Raw genomic sequence first — 17472 nt, 5'->3', positions numbered from 1 at the left:
AAACAAGAGCAATAATATTTTCAGTGTGTGAACCTGCAGCTCCAGGAAGTGAAATGAAAAGTTCACAGAAAATCAAAACACATTAGTTTACCATTTCTTAAATCCCAACTAATAATTGATAGAAAAATTGTCTCAAAAAGGCAGGGGGAGCTCACAAGAGTTATCCATAATGTAGTATTTTAAAATTCCAATTCTTAAAAATAATTAGCAAAATAGAATAATTGGACCTACACAACATCATGAAAGTAGAGAATCTACTTTAGTAGATTCTGATGATACTGATGACTTCCTGTATATATACACATAAATTTGCCCTGCCCTTACTAAAAATAGTTAGGTTATTTGTACTTACCCTATCAAAGCCCATAGCACAGAGGTTTTCTATTTTTTTGGTGTATTCTGGACTAGAAACTGGTGCTCCAGCATACACATGTGCCCAAAGTCGAGCTGTCTGTTTAAACATTTCTGGATTTTGTTTGTACTACACAAAAGAGAGAGGGGGAAAAGCAGAAAGTTAAATCAACTCAGCAATCCAACCAAACAGCAAGACAATATGGCAGACTGCAACCCATCATTCTTCCTATGATATCTTCTACAATGTTTCATACTGATCATGCTGCTATTCTTAAAGTAAATTTAGAGGTGAGGATTACACAAAGAGCAAACCCATGCAAGCATTTGATATAATGAGTTTGCCTGCAGGTTAAATTATGCACTACTGGTATGAGATGTGTGCAGCCAGGTACTGCTCTCAATTGCACAGATCAAAGTAAAGCAGCTATATTTAGCACAGCTACTGAAAATTTATATTCAGTGCAACAGAGTACAAATTATTCCTGTGTTAACATCTCCTGAACATGGTACTTCTCTAACCAGTTCAAAATATATATTGTTTTACACACTGCAAGTAGGCCTGCAGTTCTTCAGTCCAGGCCAATACTCTACTACTGGGCTTCTTCCTGAGAATGAGGATCTTATTCACACAGGTGAGCAAGCACAGAAAGCTAGGGAGATGCAACTCTTCATGAAAGCTATTACTTACCAAAGAAAAAAAATTCATGCCAGTATGTAACTATATTATTTTGTACCAATCTCACCACTAACCAGTTTTCCAATAAACAACAGACTGGACCATATTGCAGAGAATTTTTAGCCTGTGCCAAGAACTCAGCTGCCAAGAAAGTGGGTCAGCAGTCATAAACTGTACTCAGAAAAGTTAAATGATTTTCCTATTTTAACAACTTCTATATGCAATATCAAGTTCCTCTTAAAAAAACCTCTTCCCTTAGATCATCACTTTAATAAGACAAGATATTAGGAAATACATTTTTCAAATATTTAGGTACATTATAAGGACAGAAACTGATTATTATTCTTAGACATTTCATTATTACATGAAAATAATGATTAGCTCTATAAAGCACAGTAAAATGCTGTACATTTCATTTTGCCTCTCCTGCAACAACCCACACCATCTACACTGCTTTGTGTGCCTTGCCCACCTCCTATAAATGTGATCCACATGTCATAATTTGTATATTTATTATGTGGTGACATTAATGGCATTGAAACAAACATGGGAGGCAATCTACTTTTGGAAATAAACCACTGTTATAAATGCAGTGGTCTGTTACAAATTCTTTTGGTGTAATGATTAAAAAAGAAGAAGGATTAAATTAAACACCAGTAGCATCCTGAAGTACTATTTTCTTCTGCTCATAAGAGATCTTCCCCAATTAATTTTTTAAAAATATTTTTGAGAACACTGCCAAGCCTGGAAAGCCACTAGCTGAAGTGCAAAAAATTAGTCATAACTGCATTTTACTCAGAATTAGCTTTCAGTGTTCTATTCATAGAATTACTTTACTTAGGTATCTGTAAATAATCCAGTTTCTCACTGAATTTAGAAAAGCCTAAAGGCAACTTTCACTGATGTTTCAGTATCAGGAATCTGAGGCAGTTTGTGTTGCTGTACTGAAAAAAACCCAGCAATCAGAGCAACTAATACACCAGACAGCTGGAGTCTGAAAATACTGCTCTTACTCAAACAGGAATTCTCCCTGGGATTCTCTCAAGAGCTTTTGCCATTTACCTGGACAGCACACAGTTTAATAAAATAGCACAAGTGTGGAGAATAATCAATTCCTTGTGAAATGTTTGTCTTGGAAAAAGAAATTACCCCAAAACAAAGTAAAAGAGACCCCAACACCAAATAAACACATGAAAAAAGCAGTTGTTTACCAATATCTCTCTTAAAACCATTATAATCACTTTCTACATACAATCACATGCCTGTAACTCAAGGCCAAACCCCAGCATAGTTTTCATACAGGTGTTTGCAGGAAACAGGATAAACTGAATCCCCCCAACATCAGCCATGCCACAGTCCCAAGGACACACCCACACAAGCACCTAAGGGGCAGCCTGGAAAATTGCTCTTTGGAATCTACAAAGATTCATGGAGTTCTTTACCTGAGGAAAAAAACTCTTACCAGCTCAAGGGTTCTACTGTTACGATTCCCATACAAAGTTCTACCATCACAGCCAGAACAGGAAACACTATTTTTGTTCTTTGTAAAAAAGGATATATAGTTGTTTTTTTAATGAAGGAGTGTGACAACAAGGGCATACATCTGGGAAAAAAACCCAGTGCAGGGACATGCCTGGTGGCCTTTCTGGCCTTTGCAACGCTTCCCCCTGGGCAGAGCAATTCAGTCTGTCAGAACTGTTTGGGCACATTTATTCAGAGCAGCTTTAGTGCAGAATCCCACAAGCAAACCTTCTGTACTTACTGAGTACAGTGGTAGCAAGCCACTCTCACACACCCAGCAGTGCAATGGGCTACCTCTAACCTCCATGTTTCCCCCTGAATCCTGACAGGTTTGAAAAAAAAAGTTTATCTATCATTCTTCACTGGCTTTTAAAGGGAAGTAGTGCACACCTTGTCACCCTACCCTGGAAGGTTCTGACTTAGAGAAGATACAGGTGAGATAGAATGTTCTTCCAGCATCAGCTTGCTTTGTTCTTCTGTAACTGAAATACACCCTCACTGTCAGCCAGTGGGGAAGCCAGGCTGCCCTTCTCCTCCTCAGAGTAGGAAGGAAAACACACACATACTTGACACTTCGTTGAGAATTGTCAAAGGAATAACTGTTTCTATCCTTCAGCAACACTTTTAACAAAATCATGCCAGTTCTTGTATGGCCCAAGATCCAACTGATATTCTTTTGGTATGAAAAGTTATCACTAATCTGAAAGGCAACACACCTTGTTGATTATAAAATTCTACTGATAGCAATTCAATCAGTGATGAAAACAGTTATCCCCAAGTCATCGTTCATAAAATTTTGACATTAAACAAATATAATGCTCCACAACATTCATATGAATCTGGAAGAGGAGCTACATTCCAAGCCAAATCCAATAAACAGCACCAAGTTAAAACTCATTTAAAACAAATAGCATATTGTTTTTCTTATACTGGAAGCTTTAGATTTTGAAAGGCCAGTTACACTGGAATTCATTTAACTATGCTGTTACCTCCAGACATTTCTCACAAGGTGATATAAATAAAGGACAAATCCTCCTGACACTGTAGAGTAACTAATACTCACTCTGGAATCAAAAAGAGCACAAAACATTGCAGCAGCTCACATTTAGAATGCACCATTTTACAATAAATTGTCTAAAATCTTTTATCTTCTGTAAGCCTTGGGACCTAACCTGAGTCAGTAAAGATGACAGAAGTGTTACAAAATCACAATCAACTGAGTATCTTACCTGGTTTGCCACTACTGCATCTTGTGGATCATCTGGTTCTGCAGCTGCCAACAATGCTTGCAGCGATAACAACACTGTTCTTAGAGTCATTGCTGCTGCCCTAAAAGTGAAAATTCAAAATATCCTTAACCATATCCTGTGCCTGTACTATCATAGAAGCTATGAGTTCATGTACAGATTTTAAGTCCAAGAAACATAATTTTAAACTGCTGCAGGTTACATTTATTAAAATACTCTTTTATATATATATTTAAATAAGGTTTTAAATGTGGACTTTCCTATTAACAATGCTGTCTGAAGTTTAGAAAGTACCTTGACCTACACATTTCACCATACCCATTGAATGCAATTCATTTCATCTGGAGAAAAAACCCCAGAGAAGCCAAGGCCAGACGAGGCTGTGCCACCCTCCCTCAGCGCGGTACCAGCACCTCGGTCCCGGTGCGGGCGGGGCCGGGCCCGGGCTGCTCCCTCTGCCGGCACTCTGCGGGCAGGAGCAGTGACCTACATTGCAAACACGCCCAACAGGTAAGGAATTCTATACACTAGGTCTCTTTGCACCACTTTTAACATTATATTTTTCATTAAATTGAACCTTTACATAGTTAATTACTACTACAATAATAAAATGGTTAGGCTAATTATGGAACGTGCGATCAAAATAGTTCACTGCCTGACTGTTGGCAGCAGGAAAACATTCTGTAGTCACAACGGTCCTGTAAAGTTCCCCTTTGCCCCTGAGGAAGAACCCTGTTGAAGGTAGCACAGCCCCAGAGTTGGAACTTCTAAGATTTTAGGTTCTTATCATTCATCTTGATGTCAAAGTGTATTTAGAATAAGACACTTCAATAATTTAGTAAGGGAAAACAGAATATGCTAAGGGACATCAATTACTCAAAAGTAACCACATGGAATTATTACACACTGGAAGTCTTGAAAGTTGTAACCTTTACATAGTTTCATTAGATTTTGATCATAAATAACTCCTCTGAATTACCATTTCAGTTGGCACACACTGGAAACCAAGTAAGAACCCCACAGACCCTGTGAAAGTTGAGTATTTCTGATTTGAACAATTAGATTCTTAAAATCACGGTGGCAATGGCAGAGACAGATGTTCAAAGCAATCCACAAATCTGTTTCCTCTGCCTAAGAACTAGGAGTGAGGTGAGTGGGGAAGATGTGACATTTTAGATTTGAGCAGTGATTATGACACATGAGTGCCAGAGCAAAGTTGTGAAACACAGGCATCCAATTTCTTACAAACAAACCTCAATTTTCACTCAACAGAAAACAGTTTCTTCTTTTCAGAAGATTGCAAATAAATGCAAAGGCTTTGTTAGAATAAGTGGGGAACAGTTTGACCTGACATTCCAGCTACAAAGGAGACAGTGTGCAAGTGCATTTCCAGGCTCAGGTTTCAGAAACTGATGTATTTTCCAGCACTGAGTCACTGTATTAAGGTCCTCTAGCAGGGTATACCCATGAACAAAGCATAGGTGCTGGTAAGATGTCAGAGGTACATTTGTGGCACCCAAATATTATGTTCATAGATGCTTTCTTGCTGTGTCACTAACCATTCAAACATGCCATTCTTCCCTAATTGTTTGTAATTCTGGAAGATCTTTCTCAGTAAGTTATTTTTTAGCTTGATAATTATTGCTAAGCTTTCGCAGTGCAGTGTTCTACATCAAAATGCAAGTGAGAAACATCCCAAATGACAGAGATTTTAATTAGCACATAGTGTCTTATTCCAACTGCCACACCAGCTTCAAGTCCCTTAAGCTGAACCTGGTATACTTAAATCTCAAAAAAATCCTTATGCTTTTAAATTTGAATTCTGAAAAATCACAACATCACAACATACAATTCTCCTCTTTCAAAACTATTCCTTAGTGATTTTCTTTTCTTTACATGTTCCTAATGCTATTTTGCTCCTATCATTTCCTTGGGCTTGTAATCTCTACTGGTTTATACAATTTTTAAATTAACCTATTTAATGTACACACTGATGACATAATTCACAGTCTCATCTCCTAGCATTACAGGAGTGTAATGGAACATATTTACTATTCCAGCATTCAGGTGTCATGGAATACGAAGTCTTTCATGCCATACTATGCTCAAATGGATAAAATAATTTTTATTTTTATTTTTATGCAGTCAATTTCAGGTACTAGCACATCTGCAACACCCACTGTAAAACCTTTGGTCTTTTTCTCAGTTAAGTAACTTTATTATGTTATTTACTGTAGAGTTTTAAAGATTGGCTCAACATGAAATACCTATCAACCATAACTAATGCTATAGTCACTTTCTCCAAATAAAAGTTGTTCTGCCCTTTCCTTTGCAGAAATCCTTCTACATTACAGACATCTGAAAATGTAGAGAAGATGGCATAAAAAGGATCACAGCCTTTTGTGCCACTTTTACATGCAATTTACTTCCACTTCCACTGTACCCTCTAGGAGAGGAGTATAAAGTACACTTTGGAGAGCAGGAGGCATTGCTAAGAACCAAGGGTGCCATGGACACCAGCTGCCTCCAGCTTTCCACACTGCCAGGTTCTTCCAATCCCTGTTCACCTCTTATATTTGTAGATTTTTATACAAAGCACACTGACACTTGGACATCTGACATTCCATCTTCAAAATAACGATAAAAAGCAACAACTTATCCATATATATATATACACACACACACAGATGGCTATATGATCAGAGAATTTAAACTCTAAAATACTAAGTTTTAGACAACATTGGTTTAACTTTTAATAAAAGGTTTAAAAATGTAGCTTACAACTTAGTTTCAAGTCTCATGCCTCAAAACAGCTTTCCCATCTCATGCATAGTAAGACAGTCTGTATTGGACAGAAACACTGAAAGAAATATTCTTAAATCATAAAAGAAGTATTCTTAAATCATAAAAGAAAACCCATTACAGCTTCAGTTGTATTAAACAAAAGAAAAAATTAGAGTTTGTGATTATTGGTAAAGAAAAACTGACATATTTTGTGTAACTATTGTGTAATCATCTAAAATCTTCTATCCTTAGAACACCAATTAGCTTTCCTGATCAAAGAAAGTAAAAACAGCTTGTTATTTTTTCATAGCTTAGTCTTAATTTTTCAGATAGATATTAAGATTCACAGAAGAAATTGAAAGAACAGCTAAAAATAGATTCTGATTCCCATAAACTTAAAAGCTCTTCCTTCTTCCTGTTACCTTCTTTTGTGAGAACGCAGTGAATGGAGATGACTGCCTAGAATTATATTTACAGATATCAGTAAGGCAGGACCTGTGCTTCATGAGCAAAAAGCAAAACCAATTTCCATCATCAGTTCTGAAAAAAAATCTCTACTGATAGTGGCACAAAGCTAAAAATCCCAACACACACCACCACCCCCTTCCTCAACATCTTCACAAGCCAAAGATAGAATGTCCAGGGGAAGAATGAAAAGAAAAAAAGTTGTATTTTCCTTAAAACGAATTTCCAGTGCAAAGATACAGATCTTCTGAATTTTCCAATGCACCTCAAAGGTTTATTGATCCAGAATAGAACCCTGAAAAAATTAGGTATTTCCAACTCTTCTTACATTTGAAGTTTACTTAGAGGTATTGACTTATGTGCAACAGCTCATGGAGTTCAAGCAATTCTCTTTGGTAACTCAAGTCAGCTGCATGGCTGTGTTCTAGGTTTGTTCTCTCCTCCCTACCAAAGGCAATGTTTGGTATTGCTCCTGACAGACTCTGTCTGATCTGTTCTTAACTGAAGCCTCAGAAGGCTCTTGGAAAATCCACTTCAATTCTTCACCATGCTTGATAATACTCTGCACACTGAGATGGCTTTCCAATCTTTCACTGTACATTGTTTTTGCTTAGACCATCATTCTTGTTACTTCACTCTAGATTTTTCCTCTTTCCATCTTTCTTGTACAACAACTCTCTAAGCAGGTACACTACTTCAATGGAAACCTGCAACAAGCAGCCAGCTTGTATAATGAGTTTTACAGGTAAGATTTCCTATTTGCCTTGCACATGACCTTACATTGCCTTTGTCCCATGACATTACTGGCTCCTGTTTGCTCCTCCTTGACTTCCACTCCCACCCCAAAATGTTGCTTAGCTATCCTGCAGGTTTGCCATCTGCAAAGTGGGAGGAGGCTCCTGTCATGCAGCAGTGAGCTGCAGAGAGCTCCCTACAGGGATGCACTGGCCCTCAGAGAACCTGAAACTAAAAGCCTCCACTCTGGACATCCAAACCAAAAGCTCAGCTTTCTATTGGCATTACATTTGCTAAACCACAAGGAAAATCTGGATTGAATCAGAACAAAGAGAGCTGATATACATTTTGTTCACTTAAACTTTCTTCCTCCTTTTTTTAGTAGTATCTCAGGGCATTTCCATTAAAAAAGAGCACCCCTAGTTTGGGTGACTATAGTGTTAACATTAAAAGGCACAGCAAGCCAGCTGTGCCCAGCATGCCCAAGGAAAGAAATTTCTTTTACCTTTTGATGAGCAGAGAGAGTCCTAAGAGGATTACAAAACACTGCCAGGTTTTAGGTTTTTTTCTTCATTTTTAAAAGCTAAGTAATTCTCCATTTAGGAAGTATTTACTTATGTTCTTTACATTCCACTCTAAGAAACAAATCTCTCTCATTATTCCAAGAGGGTAACGAAGCAGAATGCCAGGAACAGCTGCAGCCAGCAGATTGCTACTCCACTCTGTCATCCAAACATGGCTATGGGAACACTTTTTTTCTAAATAATCTGCAATATTTGTTCCATTTGTGAAATAAATAAGCTTGTTAATCCAATAGAAAATTTCTGGGACCTTGAACCAACAGCTTATGGAATCTGGAAGAAAATTAATAAGGGCTTTGAGTAGAAGCCCGTTGCATAGTCACTATTTACAGGACAGCTACAAGACCAGGCACCCTTTTCTTTTAATCAAAGAAAATTTTAAAAAAAGAATAATAGGATAGCTTTGACACAGCACAGAGGGGAAAGACAGTCTGCTTGCTGAAGGGTTCCCTAAAACCATGTTAAACCATGCATTCCTCTCAAAGCTTTAAGAAGCTTCATCGCTCCTCAAACACCCTGAACAAAACCCAGCAGTACTGGGTACCCAGGAAGACTACAAGCTGGCTGCTGCTTGTTTATCTATTAAAACTGCATTATCTCTTATAATGACTTCTGCATCTCAACTAAAACAGAAGCACACATCTTCCAGTAGTCACTATGACAAAATATTCTTATTATTCATTACTGACTGTCAAACCCACAAAAGCCAAGAGTTTTCGTAGCCATATATGCAGCAAGGACACATTCACTTAATGATCTCTGCTCAAGGGATTTATGCAGAACAGCTTTCAAGTAATTAGTTCTCAGGTTTCCATGAACTGCATTAGATACGTGTATATTTCAGATTAAAGCTTCGAGACAGTACTAGCCCAGAAGATAAATATAGGCCATAGTAAGTGAAACCCCACCATGAAAATTATGTCAGATAACCATAAACAGTATTCCTTTTACAAAATCCTACCCCTATTATAATTCTAGTGGCAAACAGTAGCAGCTTTGCAAACAAACTGGCATAACAGGTACTTAATCAAAACATGATGAAAATCCACAGCTGCAAAGAATTTCAGTATCAAGCCCACAATGTTGAAAAATAATTTCATTAAACTCATTAAAAATAAAGACATTACTTTTCAAACTGATAAAATCTCCTGCCAATATGCAGAATATCATCTCAACTATGCTCATTAGAACAGCAAATTACCACAGGATGGGAGATTAGGGAAGAGACTTTTTAAAACTATATAAATGCATTTAAATGATTGTATTTGTATTCACTATCTATAAATGAGTATTTTATCAGCTTATTAACTCTTTCAGAAATCCTGCTGAGGCCCATAGGCCAAACTTCTCCAGTCCTTTAACTCTCAAACCTCACTGAAAAACAGATATGCAGTGAAATTTGAGACTTATATTTAAACACAGGAACAAAATGAGCATTATTCAGTTAAGAGCATTACAAGTCAAGGAAGTGGCACTTCAAAAACAGGCGTTGTTGCTAAAAGATTTGACAAGAGAGATTGTGGAACTAATATATTTTCTAGAATACTTCCACAGGTATATTTCAGAATTGCATCTGGCCAATTTAGTTTGAATCCCTGGTGAAATAAGTATTAAAATATTAATAAATATTAAATATTAAAATATAAATCTGGGGGGATGGGAATGCTTATTTTTTGTTTGCTTGCTTTCTAATGAAGCTATTTTATTCAAAACACTTTTCAACCTAGACATGCAAAAAATTTATTTTTGGTTGTGTGTGGTGGTACATCCTCCCCCTGGCTCCCTCCTTAGGCCAGTATGGTCTCAGGAATGCCTCAGCCTGCATTAATGGCACCTGGACAGTTAGGTTTCCTTGAGCTTATCAAAAACCCTGTCTGCTCCCAGAATTTCTGTTGTCTAGCAAGCTCCTGTTTTCCAACAAATAGCCTTGAGTTCCTTTTTCCATCGAACAAGAGATCAAGTGGAATAGTATTTTTATTACCGGTCTTTTCAAGGAATATTCCAGTAAATACCAACTCATCCTTGCAGCCAGGATGGAAATCTACTGATGAATTAAGGCAATCATCTTGTGACCCTATCCATGAACAATGGTACTGAAACCCTTTGAGTTGTTGTGGACCACAGCAGGCTGTGACCGACATTTCCCAGAGTGGGATGACTCTCAGAGCCAGCAAACTCTCAAGTTGTGAGACTCTGAGGATTGCCATGGAAAGCCAATGAAGCCTGGGCTAATTCCCTCACCATTCCTCAAGCTTTAATCCTTTGCCCACTGAGAAGATCCAAAGGCATCTGCAAGTATTTCACTGAACCCGAGGGTAATTTTTTTCAAGTATGCCTTGGTACATACTTATTTTTGTCTGTGTGCATGTATATTATGAATGTTGCCACTTCAAATTTCATCTGGTCTAGTGGAAGGTGTTCCTCTCCATGGCAGGGGGCTTGGAACTAGATAATCTTCAAGGTCTCTTCCAACCCAAACCATTCTGTGGTTCTATGATTCCATGCTGTGGGCATTTCTTAATTAACTAAAGCTGCATATATTGAAGAACAATAAACAGCTTATTCAAACAATATTAACCATTCATATTGCTTATTGAGTTTTAGGAAAATACTCAGGAGAAAACCAGTCCTATCTACCACAATATAAAACGCTTCAAACAGTAAACAGTGGAGACAGCTATAAGGTTGTTCTTATCAAAAGATTAGAGGCTTTGACAAACACTTCAACAATGCTCAAGTGATTGTCACATACCATTCTATGATTCGAAAATAAACAAAACTTACAAATAGCACCACTAGAAAAGGAAGAAATCACACTACATTAAGAATCATTTGAAGAGGGATTAATAGTATACAGGAAATCTCCCTCCATCACCACCAGGTTCTGTGCAATTCTCTCCTTAGTGCTTCCAAATGAAGACACTGTTTCAAAGGAAGAGTTTAAAACTATATAACTGGAATAATACTAGTGCTTCTTGTGTCAGTTGGGATAATTAAACAGAAGTAAAATTCTTGTTCCAATACTCCTATTCCATATACGTCTTGGAGAAGGAAGATATTAATATTTGGGTTTTTTCATCATGCAGAAATAACAGAAATAAGACACAGATCAAATTATCTGTGCTAGACATAACTCAAAGACTACAAGAATACAGGTCAACTCTCCTGTTTGTCCTTCTCAAATATCAAAGGTTTTGACTAACAACCCCAAAGGTAAATAAATTAAGTTGAAGCTCATGGGTTTTTTACATCTTTGTTGCCTTTTGATACTTCCAGACAACCTCATGCCCATTCATTAATCTGCTTCAGAGTACGATCTCTCAGGAGACTGTACTTGGGACAGCTGAAGAGTCAATCTCCAGTAAAATTGTAGGGTGGTATGACAATTAGATGCAGGTATAGAAGTGAACTAGCTTTACTGATAAGAAAATCTCTGCCAGGTACCACAGCATGTATACTGAAAGATTCTATTGCCTGAAAGAACATCAAGTGCTCTGAGACGGTAAGAAAACATGCCATTCCAAAAGTTAGAAAAACAACAGTTTATGACCATTACAATTTTATTTCAGTAATTTACACTATACTGTGCCAGATGACTGCTATAATCTCATACATCTGTAAAAGATTAATACCCTGATGTGTCACCTGCAAGACTTCAGCATTCTCCTCTAAAGTTTCTGTTTCAAACCCAACTGATACCTGCTTGGCCAACAGCACTCTTGACAAAGTTGCTGACTTTACAAGCATTTGAAGTTTGTATGGATGAGACACTGGTATGATCTGCTGGGGAATTCCAGTACTATTCTTTTGGGGCAGACATGGAGGAAAATGGCCATCTTAAGTATCATGTCTATCATACAACTGTTGTACACAATCTTCAAACCACATGAAATCAATTACTTTGAAAAACAAATGAACAGTGAGTGCAGCTGTTAGTTTGGACACAAGTCTATTCCACAGACTTTGGCTATTAAAACTTCTGCAGTAAAATTAACTGATCAAAGAAGGCAATGGGTAGTATTTGTTAATAGAAAAGCACTAAAATTAAAAATTAACTCATATAAAACCACCAAAATGTCAACAATGAAATGTTCATCCTAGTGCAAAAATTTTTGGAAGAACTCTCTGTGTGTATAATAAATACTTAGTGCTTTCCAAAATTATCACCCAATCATTTCATTTGGATATTTGCACCTCACTATACTATACCATAACGTGTGCTTTAAGGACATCTCAAATTATAAGCACAAGGTGAAAAGCAATGTGAGCTGATGCCTCCTATCCAGGACACCAGTACACTTGATTTTGCACATTTAAACCCCCGTGGAATCTTACCATTGATCCTTCAGAATATCCAAACAAATGGCCCCAGTGACAGAGCTAATGTTAGGATGCCATATTTTGGTGATAAACCGCACCTAAAAAACAAGACAATTTTTTAAAACAAAAGCAGGAATTAAGTGCAGTATACTAAGTAAACATTTTAAATCCACCATTTTAAATAATAGTATGAAGAAATACTAATTTGGAAAATATAGTACTACAAATGGAAGTAAGATGTGATATTGCTTATTTCAGGAGGCTTCAAGTTTGTAAGGCTGTCTGTTAGAGCCTGGCTTTACTCACAACAGACTACTGCCCATTCCAGCTCCCCAAACTCATCCCTAATTGCTTTCCCACATTCATGTGTTCACATCCCTGGATCACACAAAGCTACTTAGAAATATCCTCCAGCATACAAGTGTTTTCACAAGCAGATGGTCAAATACAGACTAAAAACTTCTAACATTACTAAAAGTGGGCTTTCTAGATTTCACAAAGTCCTAAACCCTTAACATAGAAACTGGATATCATTCACTGTTGAGCTAAACTGTTGGCTACAGATGTGTTGGAAAGTGGATGCTACTACGTCTATAACCATCCTGTCTCATTACCTCATATGCAGAAAGCTGTTCACCAACCCAAAACTTAATCAGATTCCTAATATTTTTTTTGCTATCGAAAGGATCTAGTCCCAGCATTCATTCATGAATCATGTCCATATTTTTACAGTAAAGTGTATTCATGTTTACAAAGCATTACTAAAACCGGGGTTTGGTGGTTTGGGTTTTCTGGGTATTTCAAGACACCAAGAAAGGTAAAAGCAGCACTTTCTCTTAAAGGTCTCAGAGACCAAAGCTGTCCTCAGAGAGGACATACGTGCCTTTGGAAATTCCCCCTTCATTTTCTTCATGTTGCACTGTAATTGCCTTCTAGTGATTCTGACCCATCTGCTTCTCATCTCCTCCTCACCCCAAACTCCTGAAAAACATTTTATGTATAGCACAGATCTTTTGACTTTTGCCCCTGACCTGCAAGCAAATCAGTGAAGAGATCACCTGCCAGGCACTACAGCAAAAGACCAGACATACAGGGCTATAATAAAATCAGTGCAATCCTGGTGTCTAAATAGGCAAGACCAGAACAGTTCTGCTTTCCAGGACAAAAATAAACCATCATGTCAGCTGAGGCACTTATTAACTACCACATTCTAGAAATCACTTGGAAAATGTAAAAAGCGATGTAAATACTGGATAATTTCTCACAGTGAACGACTGCTAACAATGGCTGTCAAAGCACATACTGAACAAGCTAAAGAATTCTTTCAGATGAAAGGCAGGGCCAGACACAAGCAAAAAGGCTTCCAATTCAAGACTCCAGAATAAGAGTACTATGCTACAATGCACTGAGTTTCTAACAGCTGCCTGTGAACTCTGGAAATTGAGACCACCAAGCCCTAAAGCAGCAACTAAATCATGGTATACAGACTGATCTTTCAGCATCTGCAACCTGTTTCAGCTCTCCTTAATTTCAGTCCCAGCACAATGTGTGCAGATTAAAGAACTGAAGACCAACAGACATTTCTTTAAGATTTTCTGTGTCTTTTGCTCCATCCCCAAGGAAGTAATTCAAAGAACCTATGAGCAACTGACACCTCTCTCCTCCTTCCTCTTTCCCAGTTCCTTCCAAGTATTACATACCAGGGTGAAAATAATAAGAACCTAGGACATGTTCATGAAAGACCTCTTTCAAACAAAAAGCAAACCAATCAAGAAGTGGAGTCAGACAACTCAAGTGTCTACTGATTCAAGGCACTGAAGAGTGGACTAAATCAGGGCACAGGAATCTACAGCTGCACATGGCTGGAGAGAACATTATTCAGAGTGGAATGACAAAACTGAAGCTCTAGAAAGATGCAGTAAAGTTAAAAGGCCAGTAAGTTGTGAAAAATATGAGTGACTTTACCACAGCCGTTTCTCATCTCTCATCCACGTGCATGATATCTATTTCTATTATATTTCTCTGTTGGTTCTTCAAGACACACAACACTACAAGTCTCTATTTAATTATTACTAGAAACTTGGTAGGTTAGATTCAAAAACCTTTTAAGTATAACTTATGGAGCCCAAGAAATTAAAAGAACCAATAAATCCCTATTACAACATTTCTTCAACAATGCTGAGGGGGAGGGAAGACAGCTGTACCCTCCACATAATTTAAAACTACCTGAAAACTGTATTTATCTTGTCAGAAAAACATTACATTAGGGTCAATAATAAGGCCCAAGCTCCTCCCCCAAAATTTCCCAGTATGTACTTTTAGGAACAATCAGAGTGTACCTCTGACTAGACACAGTTTTGCATCCTGCTTTGTTTCTACCTAAATGTAACAGTTCCAATCCTTGTCTAGAAGTGAATTTAAAAAAAAACAACAACAAAAACCAACAAAAATATCAACAAACAAACAAGTATATAAGAATACTCAAACCAAACTTGTTGCAAAGCCAAACTGTATTACCCAAAAATGTGTGTTTGCAGTACCTTAGGAGGATTAAACGGATATGTTTCTGGGATTTTTATCTCTAACTGATATCTTCCACCTGCAAAAGACAAGAACAAGTTGGAAATTATACCAAAAGAACATTATTCAAACTTAAGTCTTTCATGACACTAAAGCTTACACTTCTAAATGAGCTGATTTTCAAGTTAATTCAAATTCACCCAGCCGTATTAATTAGGACATTCATTTAGATTTCATCTATTTCACAAACAAATGCAATAAAGTCAGTTAGAAAAGCTGTGTTTGCTTGTGCAAATCACTACCTATATTTCTTAGGTATATTTATTGTGTACATTCTCATTTCCAGTCTTATCATTTCCATGCTTTATTTTAGTAAAATATACCAAAATAAGAACCAAATATCTCCTAAATAGATGAAAAAAGAGGACACGAGAATATTCAGGCTCAACATGGGATATTACATTATTTTGGCTCTTTTTTGATACCTCTTGACAAACTTTCTTCAAATTACACAATTGAAATTACCCGTATTTAATTTTAAACTTTTTGAAATTCAAATACGTTCAAGTAACTCTTTCAGAAAAGTTCCCACACTTTGGGAAAAAAACAATAAAGGAGGTACCAGTGTTTAATTTTTATTATGTGCTACATTACCAGCTGAAGTAGTTACTTCTGTTTCAATTCTGCCAACACTTTGACACACCAGTATCATTAATACAACAAGAAGGGCCAGAGCATACAATAAAGGATAACAGGAGCTTGAAGACTGAACCCCCTCCTATTGCCCAGTTTTAAACATTTCTCAGTTTGATTTATTTGTCACAGTATCATTCCCTATCCTATTTCCATTATAGCTCTGTTAACATTCAAGTTCACTACCAATACTTATGTCTTCTGGAGCAATCTCAGACTATCTCTGGCTGCACAGTGAAGGCCATTTGCCAGACAGCAGTTCAATGACAAAAAGAACAGGGTATTAAAAAACATACACTGATTTTTAGACATTTCATTTTTTATAAAAATTGAAAGCATTTATTCTCATTTGCATTTTTTTTCTTCAACCTGCTGCTCTTCTTTCAGAAGCCTTTTCCCTCTGTCAGTATAACGCGTTACAATTTATACAATTTCTTGAATTAATGCTGAAGTATTTGCAATCTATTTTCCTTGAGATTTCCAGTGATTTACTCTGCAAATCAAGGCACACAGAACCAGCTCTCAAGTAGTTACAATACTGGCAGCAAGATGCACAGGGAAAAAAGGCCTCCAAGTACTCCTCTCAGCAGTTACAGTATATGGCATCTTTTCATCTGTGCCAAAAAACACATTAGTAGCTCCTAAGAGCTCTCATTTTTAAAATGTATTTCAGTCTAATACACTCCACCTGAAACTACTTAGCATCAGTTTGGAATTTTACACTATTGCCTACAGCTGTTCTTTTTCTCACTTAACTCTAAAGTAACTTGAGACATTTTAACAGACAGTACTATATAAGAAAGACCAATAAATCCAAAATTATAACAGTAATGTCTATGTTGATTGCTTGTCTGCTCACAGGACAGCACAGGATAAACAGTTTTGAAGAAATACAGCAATAAGACACCTCAAGGAAGTTTGGTTTTCCTTTTCTTTGAACTGAAGCATAATTCAGCAGCAACTGTTTCTAAGAAAAAACCAGCTGCACTCATCAGTCCTTCTACGATTTTGCTGCCACATCATTTTGTAAGGTAATATGCAATCTATCCTTAGGTATTACCATTTCTCCTGCTTACCACAAACTATTACAGTCTTCTGCCTAATAGGATATTCAGCCACCAATATCTTTCACCAGAGACTGAAGAGCTGGTAGTGTTATTTATACAGTATTGTTTTGCACTAAACTTTGAGGTTAAAAATACAGGCTTAAAGACATAACCCAAACAAATCTGTGATTTTTTTAATACTAAATTTAAAATACAAATTACGAATATATTAATTTCTGCAAGCCAATATTTCAGCATTTTTTAAGAGGATGCATATGTATGGCTTTTTTGTGGCTATTTAATGCTTGAAATTGAATTAAACAGTAATGGCATAATATTCCTTCTGTAGTCCTACTGGAACAGGTCTCACAAGAGTTAGAGCAATTTTTAGCTATTTCCCTTGAAGAAATAACCTATTATAAATTTTGCAGTTGCTGTGGCTCACATGCAAGCTTGGCTTGAAATTAATAACAATATTACACAGGCTTTAAAAAAAAATAACCTCAAAAAATCCAAACCCACAAAACCTC

At 37.0% G+C, this 17472-nt stretch overlaps 1 protein-coding gene across 2 annotated transcripts in view; it reads right to left on the bottom strand.

The window, feature by feature from the left end:
* The window catches only part of UBE2K (ubiquitin conjugating enzyme E2 K), a 38178-nt gene that overhangs the window by 285 nt on the left and 20421 nt on the right, over positions 1 to 17472 (bottom strand). For both annotated transcript variants that reach the window (XM_059469788.1, XM_059469789.1), the window contains 4 exons: positions 15224 to 15282; positions 12699 to 12781; positions 3781 to 3880; positions 353 to 481 (listed from right to left, as the gene is read on the bottom strand). In XM_059469788.1, coding sequence (XP_059325771.1) covers positions 353 to 481; positions 3781 to 3880; positions 12699 to 12781; positions 15224 to 15282 — 371 coding nt within the window. The remainder of the gene's footprint in view (positions 1 to 352; positions 482 to 3780; positions 3881 to 12698; positions 12782 to 15223; positions 15283 to 17472) is intronic.

This window comes from Ammospiza nelsoni, chromosome 4 (assembly GCF_027579445.1).
Source record: "Ammospiza nelsoni isolate bAmmNel1 chromosome 4, bAmmNel1.pri, whole genome shotgun sequence".
Classification (NCBI taxonomy): domain Eukaryota; kingdom Metazoa; phylum Chordata; class Aves; order Passeriformes; family Passerellidae; genus Ammospiza; species Ammospiza nelsoni.
Note: the sequence above shows the minus strand (reverse complement) of the source record. Positions and strands in the feature narration are given on the sequence as shown.